The 11,407-nt window shown below is 53.2% G+C and overlaps 1 protein-coding gene across 1 annotated transcript; it reads left to right on the forward strand.

Annotated features, from left to right (window-relative positions):
• Positions 1 to 600: 600 nt before the first annotated feature.
• Positions 601 to 8,592, forward strand: TNFRSF18 (TNF receptor superfamily member 18). The gene is made up of 6 exons (XM_054394830.1): positions 601 to 769; positions 2,865 to 2,999; positions 3,996 to 4,083; positions 5,465 to 5,553; positions 6,753 to 6,893; positions 8,450 to 8,592. Exons 1-6 carry the CDS (start codon positions 601 to 603, stop codon positions 8,590 to 8,592), a joined length of 765 nt encoding a protein of 254 aa, XP_054250805.1.
• Positions 8,593 to 11,407: the final 2,815 nt, after the last annotated feature.

Genomic DNA, 11,407 nt, shown 5'->3' on the forward strand with positions numbered 1-11,407 from the left:
TTTTCTTTGCTTTGCTTTTTTTTCTTTGTTTTGCTTTTTTTCTTTGCTTTTTTTTCCTTTGCTTTGTTTTTTTTTCCTTTGCTTTGCTTTTTTTTCCTTTGCTTTGCTTTTTCTTCCTTTGCTTTGCTTTTTCTTCCTTTGCTTTGCTTTTTTTTGCTTTGCTTTGCTTTTTTTTGCTTTGCCTTTTTTTCCTTTGCTTTGTTTTTTTTTTCCTTTGCTTTGCTTTTTCTTCCTTTGCTTTGCTTTTTTTTGCTTTGCCTTTTTTTCCTTTGCTTTGCTTTTTCTTCCTTTGCTTTGCTTTTTTTCCTTTGCTTTGCTTTTTTTTCCTTTGCTTTGTTTTTTTTCCTTTGCTTTGCTTTTTTGCTTTGCTTTTTTGCTTTGCTTTTTTAAAATTTTCTTTCTTTTTTTTTTCTTTTCCCCCTCCCAGAATTTGATGACAGAATAAAACCTCTGCCCCGCCCCCAGTGATGACACTGGAAGAGTTGCAGCCACAAAAAGCACAGTGCCCTTCTCCTCAGGGTCAGAAGGAAGATCCCTAGGTGCAGGACAGTCCTGAGAGGATCCCACCTTGCTGTGCTCTGGGCTTGGGCAGCTGCAGGCATGGCTGAGCAGAGCAGGGGAGTTGCTCACTTCAAGCTTCAAGCTTGCTTGCTGCTGGTGCTGGGGCAGTGGGCACTGAAGACTGTGGCCACATCGTGCCAGCATGGAGAGCTGAGAGCCATCAGCAAGGATGAAGAGAAATGCTGCCCCAAATGCAGCTCAGGCACAGGTAAGGGCAGGATGGGGCTGCTCTCTGTTTGGCAGGGCAGCTCTGTGCCAACCCAGGGTCACAACCAAGTTGTGGCGAACAGGAGAGGGAATGAGGGTGGTGAGACACTGGCACAGTGATCAGTGTCTCAGGGAGGTGGTGGAAGCCTCATCCCTGGAGGGTTTTGCAGCCAGGCTGGATGTGGCTGTGAGCAACCTGCTGTGGTGTGAGGTGTCCCTGCCCATGGCAGGGGGGTTGGAACTGGCTGAGCCTTCAGGTCCCTTCCAACCCTAACAATTCTATGATTCTAATTAATTCTCTGAATGTCTGTGTGCCAATGTCTGTCTGTCTATGTCTCTTGAGTAACTGCAGGTGCAAACCAAACTGGCAAGGGCTTCCCTCCTGCCCTCTATAACCACAGAGTCATAGAATTGAGAGGGTTGGGAGGGACCTCAAGGACCATCTCGTTCCAGTCCCCCTGCCATGGGCAGGGACATCTCACACTAGAGCAGGTTGCTCACAGCCACATCCAGCCTGGCTTTAAAACCCTCCAGGGATGAGGCTTCCACCATAATGTGCCTTAGCTACAGCTTGGACTCTCATTTCAGCTTTATGACATGCTTGTACTTGTTACACTGCAGAGGGGAAGGCAAGGCTGAAGTTTCTGTGGGTTGGGAGGTGTTCACTTAACCCTGGCTCTGAGCCCTTGCTCCATTCAGAGATGGCTTCAGAGCTGGTGTGTGCTGTTGAGACTTCAGAGGGGGTACAGTCAGTGATGCTCTCTGTGAGGCTGTCCTTTGCAATTTGTGGTCCTAAAGATAGGAAGCATCCTGCTTTCCATCCCTCCCTCCTGCTTTCCATCCCTCCCTCCTGCTTTCCATCCCTCCCTCCTGCTGACCTGTGCTCTTCCCAGACAACCTCTTAGGTGATCATTTTAGTCTCCACAGCCTACTCCAACCTGAATTCTTCCCTGTTCTTGGGATGGTGGTGAGCTGGCAGTGGATTCTCACCAAGCCAAATGAAAGCACCAGAGGTGGAACAGGAGAGCTGCAGGACTTTACTGGGTGATGTTTCTGTGCCTCTTTGGCTGAAGGACAGAACAGGTGACTCTGATGGCCTCTTCCATGGTCTCAGGGACACGCACACTCTTCTTCCTAATTCAGAGCTGTCCACAGTGGTAGCCAGAGCTGAGCAGCAGGGATGCTGCAGCTGTTTGCCTGACCTCCATGCACCTTCCTCTTCTGTTTGTCCCAAAAGAGTGGGACTGGAAGCCTTGCCTGGCCCCTGTGGTAATGTTGTGGTCCTCACCCACTGGTAACACACAGCAAGAAGCATCCCCAGGCTGTTCCCTTTTTGCTGCATGACTCTTCTGAAGGCAAGTGAAAGGAAGCCAGTGGGTAGAGGAAGATGTGGGCAGCTCCCTGCTGGGGTACATTCCATCACCACCCTCAGGAAACAGACATTGCTTGGTCTTTACTCTTCACTGTGGGGTTTTAAGCACACTCCTGAAGCAGGCAGCATTTCCCTATCTCTTTTTTTTTTTTTTTCTTTTTTTTCCTTTATGGTTCTGCAGCTTTCTGGGTGAGCTCCAGTTTCAAACCATTGCCCTGTCCCCACAGGCCCTTCTAAACAGTCCCTCCCCAGCCTTTCTGTAGGTCCCTTTCAGATATTGAAGTGAAGCTCTAAGATCACCCTGGAGTATTCTCTTCTCCAGGCTGAATAACCCAAATTCTTCCAGCCTGCTCCCATAGCAGAGGTTCTCCAGCTCTGATCATCTTTGTGGCCTCCTCTAGACCCACTCCAGCAGGTCCATGTCTGACCTCTGTGATTCTGGTTCACCTGTGTCACCAGTAAGGCTAATCATAGCGTTGGCAGGGTTGGAAGGGACCTCAAGGCTCAGCCAGTCCCAACCCCCCTGCCATGGGCAGGGACACCTCACACCACAGCAGGTTGCTCACAGACACATCCAGCCTGGCTGAAAAAACCTCCAGGGATGAGGCTTCCACCACCTCCCTGGGTAACCTGTGCCAGTGTCTCACCACCCTCATGGGGAAGAACTTCTTCCTAATGGTGAAGTCAAATTCTAACCTCTGTGACAAAGGCTTTTTCTTGGCAGGAAACCACAGCCCATGTCCAGACATCAAGGACCACGACTGCAAATGCAGCCAGGGGTACAGCTGTGCTGACAGAGCCTGCTTCTACTGCCTGGAGCTGCCTGATTGTGAAGAGGGAGAGGAGCTGGACAGGCTTGGTAACCAGACCAACACAAATCCCTCTGAATGCCAGAGGTCCATCTATGTGGCTGGCTGGCAGCACTTCCTTCACTTCTCACACCCTGCTTCTGGGAGGGCTCTTGACTCAGAGGGAAATGGCACTGAGAGCTGTGACTAAAGCCTTTGCTTCTTGATTTTCTAACTCTTCCTAAGCCTAAGGCTTCCATTTTCATGCTCAGCCTTGCAATGTCACTGTTCTTCCAAGCTGCTAGAACTGTCAGCAGGAGAACTCTTTTGTCTTTCCTCTTAACTTTACACCTTCTGCTGGCACAGGTTGCAGCAGATTGGAAGGGACCCTTCAAGGGCATCTTGGCCTACCCCTCTGCACTCAGCAGGGACATCTCCAACTAGATCAGGCTGCCCAGGGACACATCAAGTGTGATCCTGAATGTCTCCAGGGATAGGACCTCAACCACATCCCTGGGCAACCTGTTCCCCAACCTCATTGTGCAGAACTCCCTCCTGATGTCCAACCTAAATCTGCCCTGCTCCACTTTCAAACCACTGCCCCTCATCCTGTCACCACAGACCCTTCTGAACAGCCCCTCCCCAGCTTTCCTGTAGATCCCCTTCAGATATTGCAATGCAGCTCAAAGGTCTCCCTGGAGCCTTCTCTTCTCCAGCAGCCCCAATTCTTTCAGCCTGTTCTCATAGCAGAGGTTCTCCAGCCCTCTGATCACCTTTGCTTTCAAATTCTTCCACTCTGGAGCCTTTGGAATTAGTTCCCAGAGCTACCATAACTCCATATGGATAGCATGGAATGAAGAGAAGGAACAACCTTCCCCCAGGGGCTGCAGGATCAGCCCTGGGACCAAATCTGACAGCAGCTGCGTTGAGCTCTTTGGAGACACACAAAGCTCCTCACATAAGGCAGGATGGATGCAGAGGGAATGCCTCCTGCTCTACTCTTTTGCATCGCTCAGCTTGCAGTGGGGGCTCTGCACACTAATAGGTTGTGTTCCCTTTTCTTGCAGGCACTGTGGACTTCACCTTCCAATGCAAACCCTGTGAGAGTGGAACCTACTCCAACGTGAAGAACAATTGGTGCCGCAACTGGACTGAGTAAGTACTGAACATGGGCAGTGGCATCGAGTGCAGCCTCAGCAGGTTTGCTGATGACACCAAGCTGTGTGGTGCAGCAGACAGGCTGGAGGGAAGGGATCCATCCAGAGGGACCTGGGCAGGCTGCAGAGCTGGGCACAAGCCAGCCTCATGAGGTTCAACAAGACCAAGGGCAAGGTCCTGCAACTGGGTCAAGGCAATCCCAAGCACAAATCCAGGCTGGGCAGGTACTGGCTGGAGAGCAGCCCTGAGGAGAGGGACTTGGGGGTGCTGGCGGATAAGCAGCTCAACAGGAGCTGTCAGTGAGCACTTGCAGCCCAGAGAGCCAAGCAGAGCCTGGGCTGCATCAAGAAAAGTGTGGCCAGCAGGTCAAGGGAGGTGATTCTCCCCCTCTGCTCAGCTCTGCTGAGACCCCACCTGGAGTACTGCCTCTGTTCCAAGAGGGCTATGGACATGCTGGAAGGTGTCCAGAGGATGATCAGAGGGCTGGAGCACCTCTCCCATGAGGACAGACTGAGAGAGTTGGGACTGTTCAGTCTGGAGAAGAGAAGGCTCCAAGGTGACCTTCTTGTGGCCTTCCAGTATCTGAAGGGGACTACAAGAAATCTGGGGAAGGACTTTTTAGGCTATCAGGGAGTGACAGGACTAGGGGGAATGGAATAAAGCTGGAAGTGGGGAGATTCAGGCTGGAAGTGAGGAAGAAGTTCTTCCCCATGAGAGTGGTGAGAGCCTGGAATGGGTTGTGCAGGGAGGTGGTTGAGGCTCCATCCCTGGAGGTGTTTAAGGCCAGGCTGGATGAGGCTCTGGCCAGCCTGATGTAGTGTGAGGTGTCCCTGCCCATGGCAGGGGGGTTGGAATTGGATGATCCTTGTGGTCCCTTCCAACCCTGCCTGATTCTATGATTCTATGAATGAGATGACTCTGGAATGCTCCAGACCTCAATGAGCAAAGCAAAAGAGATCCAAGACAAGACCACCAAGAAGGTGAAATGCTGAGGGGGTTAAATCCAGCCATACAAATCTCTCTGTGTCTCCCTTTTGGCTCTCTAAACACTTGGTGGCAAAGCAGAGCTTCAAACTGCTTTGTGGTCAGTTTTCTTCAGTTCAAAACTGATGCAAAATGATTCCAAACCTGGAATCAGGCTGAAACAGGCTGAAAAAAAAAAAAACCAAACAACCCCAAGCCTGTCCACATAAATAATTGTGATGCAGTCACAGCCATAACTTTACTTCTGCTGCTATTAAAAAAGAAAAAGTGTGGGGGGGGGGAGGGGAGGAAGGAAAGGAGTGGTGGGAAGGAAGAAGTGGAGTGAAGAGGAAGGCTGGAGAGGAACCAAGTGAAAGCTTCAGGGACATTCTAAAGGTGACTCTTCTCCTTTCAGCTGTGAAAGTTCTGGGTTTCTAACAATCAAGCAAGGCAACAGGACACACAATGCAGTCTGTGGTCTGCCTCCTAAAGACCCTGAGCCAGGTACCTTCCCACACACTGAGTTGTTCCTTCCAGCCTTTAACTGTCCCCTGCCCTTCTTTGGAGCTGCTGACTTGCTGCTTAGTTAGCATCCAGAGGTTGCTGTGGTGGAACCGTGCTTTGCAAAATGAGGACTCTGGTGGTTTGGTGGTGGTGGTGGTTGGTTTTGGGGTTGTTTGGGGTTTTTTTTTGCAGTGTTAGGATGGGTAGAATTTGTTGACCTGGGCAAAGAATCAGCAGGGGAAAAAAAAAAAAAAAGTAGAGAAAAGCTCAGCAGTTTTCCCTGAGCAGCACAGACCTGTGTGGGAATTGCCAGGGTTCATTGTGCTGCTCTTGCTGGTTTGTCTTGATTCTGCCACTTTGCTCTGCTGAGACCTCACCTGGGGTGCTGCAGCCAGCCCTGGAGCCCTCAGCACAGGAAGGACAAGGAGCTGATGGAGCAGGTCCAGAGGAGGGTGATGAAAATGGTCAGGAGGCTGGAGCCACCTCTACTACAGGGACAGGCTGAGGGAGCTGGGGGTGTGCAGCCTGGAGAAGAGAAGGCTCCAGGGAGACCTAAGAGCAGCCTGCCAGGACCTGAAGGGGGCTACACAAAGGCTGCAGGGGAGCTGTTTGCAAAGGCCTGCAGGGACAGGATGAGAGGAGAGGCAATGGTTTGAAACTGGAGAAGAGCAGATGGAGATTGGACGTGAGCAACAAGTTCTGCACCATGAAGGTGCTGGAACACTGCAACAGGTTGCCCAGAGAGGTAACTGAGGCTCCATCCCTGGAGATATCAGGCTGGAGAAGGCTGTGGTTGGAGGAGGTGGTGGAACCCTGGTGGAGGATGTCTCTACTGACTGCAGAGGGGTTGGACTGGATATTTGTTTCCCTACTAATCAAGGGAAGCAACCAACCCCTGCCTAGAAAAAAAACAAAAGAGCAAAACCCAAACCAGAGCAGAAAGAACTTACAGCTGCAAGAGAAAGGAGAAGAAGAAGAGGGCTGTGGCTTGTCTGCATGAATGCTTCCCACCACAGCCCCTGCTCTATTGCCCTGTCTTGGAGCATCTCAGTTTTATTGTTACTGCCTGCACTGTTGTTTGGGGTTTTTCCTTCAGAAAATTCTTCTCCACAGAAAGAAATGAAGCAACCTCTGCCTTGCCTTCAAGCAAAGTCCAAGCTCAGGATTTCTTACTCTTTAACCCCTCTGTTCCATTGCAGCTCCTGGGAAAAGTCCCTCTCTCTACACCACCATCCTGGCCATCCTCATTGCTGTGGCTCTCTTTGTGCTCATCCTGCTGACCTTCCACTTGCATTTCTGCATCTGGTCCATGAATAAAGAGAAATACTCCATAGCTGAGAGTAAGTGCACCCCTGGGGACTTTGTGGGGAGCTTTTTCAGGGGTGACCAAATGTGTCCACTGATCCAGAGTCAGAATGGAATAAATCAAGTGGAATTAATAGAGTACGGATGGATTCACTCCTTGGTTTGGGGTGGCTTAGTTTCACTAAGCTGCAGTGCATCACCCATGGCTATGTCAGGTTAGAGAGAGGTAAAGAATACAGAGCAGTCCCAGAGGGGATCTGAGCAATGCTCAGCAGGAGCTGAAGGGTGGGGAGCGAGAGCTGGAGGGTGGGGGGCGAGAGCTGGAGGGTGGGGGGCGAGAGCTGGAGGGTGGAGGAAAAGAGCTGGAGGGTGGGGGGCGAGAGCTGGAGGGTGGAGGACAAGAGCTGGAGGGTGGGGGAGCGAGAGCTGGAGGGTGGAGGGAGAGAGCTGGAGGGTGGGGGACGAGAGCTGGAGGGTGGGGGACGAGAGCTGGAGGGTGGGGGCGAGAGCTGGAGGGTGGAGGAAAGAGCTGGAGGGTGGGGGGCGAGAGCTGGAGGGTGGGGGGCGAGAGCTGGAGGGTGGGGGGCGAGAGCTGGAGGGTGGGGGGCGAGAGCTGGAGGGTGGGGGCGAGAGCTGGAGGGTGGGGGGCGAGAGCTGGAGGGTGGGGGGCGAGAGCTGGAGGGTGGGGAGCGAGAGCTGGAGGGTGGGGGCGAGAGCTGGAGGGTGGGGGCGAGAGCTGGAGGGTGGGGACGAGAGCTGGAGGGTGGGGGGCGAGAGCTGGAGGGTGGAGGAAAAGAGCTGGAGGGTGGGGGGCGAGAGCTGGAGGGTGGGGGACGAGAGCTGGAGGGTGGGGGGCGAGAGCTGGAGGGTGGGGGCCGAGAGCTGGAGGGTGGGGAGCGAGAGCTGAAGGGTGGAGGAAAAGAGCTGGAGGGTGGGGGGCGAGAGCTGGAGGGTGGGGGGCGAGAGCTGGAGGGTGGGGGGCGAGAGCTGGAGGGTGGGGAGCGAGAGCTGGAGGGTGGGGACAAGAGCTGGAGGGTGGGGGGCGAGAGCTGGAGGGTGGGGGGCGAGAGCTGGAGGGTGGGGGGCGAGAGCTGGAGGGTGGGGGGCGAGAGCTGGAGGGTGGGGGGCGAGAGCTGGAGGGTGGGGGGCGAGAGCTGGAGGGTGGGGAGCGAGAGCTGGAGGGTGGGGGAGCAAGAGCTGAAGGGTGGGGGGCGAGAGCTGGAGGGTGGGGGGCGAGAGCTGAAGGGTGGGGGGCGAGAGCTGAAGGGTGGGGGGCGAGAGGCTGGGGCCAGACTCTTCTCAGTGGTGCCCAGAACCAGGACACAAACTGGAACCCAGCAGGTTCCATCTAAACATAAGGGAGTACTTTCCTGTGAGGAAAGCAGGCTGCCAGAGAGGCCATGAAGAGCTGCCAACCCCCCCTGGCCATTGTGGTGCTGGGCAAGCTGCTGGGGGTGCCCTGCTCCAGCAGGGGGTTGGGTTAGGTGATCTCCAGAGGTGCCCTCCACCCCCCACCATGCTGGCATTGTGTAAAGGTAATGGGCAGCCAACTGAGATGTCTGAAGACCTCTTTTGCTTGTGCTCCCTCCAGATCTGGAACCTGACTTCCCAAGGCACCTGCTGCCTCCACAGCCATCACACTACAGAGAGGAAACTTCCAGCTGCCAGTTTCCAGAAGAAGAACATGGAGACAAAACAGCAGAAGAAAAGCTCTGCCCTTTCCACCTCCCATGAAAGCAGATCCCTGGCACTCTGCTGGCAACAGGGGGGGAGGCCTGGGCTCAGCTTTCCAAGCAAGAAGGGAGGAGCTGGGCATGTGAAGCATCCTCAGATACATAGGAGCAAGGAATGGGCTTGGGAGGAGCTTTGCTTTGCATCTTTTCAACAGACCTGGCATTTAGAGATAGGAAAACTGCTAAGTCAGGCTGGCATTCAGTTCAGCTGCAAGATTCCTGGGTTTGGGGGGGTTTATTCTGGGATGTCCTCTTCATCTTTGGGACTGGGGACCTTCTTTGTGCATCCTCTGCAGGTCTCTGTGGAGCTCCAACAGATCGCTGTGTTTGTAGGGGGCCAGTGTCCCATCACCCATCCCTGCAGGGCTGCAGGAGTGCCTGGAGGGCTCTCACAGCTTTCACAGGCTCTCCATATTCCCAAGATGTGTCCTGATGCTCCCTTTAAGGGAACAAGACAGTGTCCCTGGCAGCTGGCTCTCCTCTTCTCCAAGCAGGCAGTGCTTTGCCCTCCTGCCCAGCTGCCCTCTGCCCTGCAGCAAAGGACCCTCCCCCTCCATCCATCCAACACTCCCCAGCCCCAGCAGGAGGTGTTAGACCTGAAGGTGTTAGAAGGTGCACAGGGGTGCCAGGGTGACACTGCCATGGCCACAAGGGAGTTCTCTGCAAGTTCTGGGGTCCCCTCATCTCCTCCCAGGAAACTGGGTTTCACCTCTCTCTTGCACCACAGTGTGAGGCAAGGGTATAGGGGAACATTCAGATGGCTTTGTCCTGGTGGCCAGAAGGCCACCTTCTAACTGCAGCTCTTGGACAGCAGTCCCACAGGAGCTGATGTGCTACCTGGTAGCAATTTTCCCAGCCTTATCTAGGACATCTCCACTCTCAAGGACATCTCTACCAGAAGACCTCCTCTTCCTTCTTCCAGTTCCTCTAAAAGAAGAGTTTAACCCTGAGCTTGCAGCTTCTGCAGTACAAGTTCTCCCCTTGGAGGCTCTCAAAGAGCTCTTGGGCTCCCTGGCATGGAGCACAGATGTTGGTGGAGCAGCACTGCCCCCAGCTACTGCCCCATGATGTCCCCAAGGGAGGTTTCTGCCTCTCTTATGATGTTGCAATGGGGGAGGGAGTGGGGGTCTGCCTGCCAGGCTATAAAAGGGTGGCAGGGCCCAGTGACAGCACATTGCTCCTGTCTGGGCACCAGGGAGCAGCTCCTCTCCTGGCACCAGGGATCTGTCTCCTCTCCTGGCACCAGGGATCTGTCTCCTCTCCTGGCACCAGGGATCTGTCTCCTGTCTTGGCACCAGGGATCTGTCTCTTGTGTGGGACCAGGGAAGCAGCAACATTCTGGGCAAAAAGAAAAAAAAAAAAGCCAAAAACGAATTAATAACTGAATAAATCTCCTTGAGGAAGGGAAGATTTGAGTGTCTGGTGGAAGTCTGTGCCTCTGGCAGCAGGAAGCAACATCTCGCCTGAGGTGCACAAGACTCTGTGGGTGCTGAGGAGCCTCCACTCCTGCCAGTTCATACTGAAACACCCCCAGCAGGGCCAGGCTGTTCACTCGAAAGTTTGCTCAGTGGCTTTTTGGGTTTCTAGATGCCTACCTTGAAGGGCAGACACAGTTCCTGCTTACCCAACCACCTGACTTGCCAGCTGCCTCACTGATGGGAAAAGCAACCCATTTCCTGACTTCTTAAAGCTCCAGGGCAGAGGGAAAAACCCCAAGTGTGACTCATTTAAGCCCTGGAGAATGTCAGAGCTGCTCTTTGCATCAAAGGAAATGAAATGAAAGCCATTGGCTCAGGAGGAGGAGCTCAGGAGAGGGAGCTTGCAAGCAAACACTGCAGTGCAATTTGCATGCAGAGAGAATGCAGCCCCTGCTGTGAGGGAGTTTTCCTCTTTTTGAATGCCCTTTGATATTGAACTGGCCACAGGGGTGAGTTTTAGCAGGGGAAAGCCAACCTTCAGTCATAGAATTGTCAGGGTTGGAAGGGACCTCAAGGCTCAGCCAGTTCCAACCCCCCTGCCATGGGCAGGGACACCTCACACCACAGCAGGTTGCTCACATCCAGCCTGGCTGCAAAAACCTCCAGGGATGAGGCTTCCACCACCTCCCTGGGCAACCTGTGCCAGTGCCTCACCACCCTCATGGGGAAAAACTTCTTACTGACATCCAATCTGCATCTCCCCATTTCTAGTTTTGTTCCATCCCCCCCAGTCCTATCCCTCCCTGACATCTTCAAAAGTCCCTCCCCAGCTTTCTTGTAGCTCCCTTCAGATCCTGGAAAGCCACAAGAAGGTCTCCTGGGAGCCTTCTCTTCTGCAGGCTGCACAACCCCAACTCTCTCAGTCTGTCCTCATAGGAGAGGTGCAGACAGCTCCCTGCTGAGCTCTGTCAGAGCACACTGCACATCACCCCCCACACAGCCACCATGGTCAAATGCTGTATCCTTCCCAGGTCCTCAGCAGGTTTTCCTCTCCACTTTGGGATGGTGTCATGCAATGGGGGGCTCATCAGCTCCTTTTTCTTCCCCTGTTCTTTGTACAACACTTTATTTATTTATTCATTCATTCATTCATGTGTTTATTTCTTTACTTAGAGACAGAGCAAAATGAGAGAGGATAATTTTGGTGTTTTTCAGTGTTTGTAGGAGGGTAAAATAAAAGTGCTGAGGATCCTGAAAGCAGACTGGAGTGGGGCTGGTGTTGGTCTCTTCTCCCAAGTAGAATGAGAGGAAATTGGTTTAAGTTGTGCCCAGGGGAGGTTTAGGTTGGATATTCTGGTTGGATATTCAGGATATTTAGGTTGGATAATCAGAGGGCTG

The sequence above is a fragment of the Indicator indicator genome, chromosome 32 (genome assembly GCF_027791375.1).
Source record: "Indicator indicator isolate 239-I01 chromosome 32, UM_Iind_1.1, whole genome shotgun sequence".
Taxonomy (NCBI): domain Eukaryota; kingdom Metazoa; phylum Chordata; class Aves; order Piciformes; family Indicatoridae; genus Indicator; species Indicator indicator.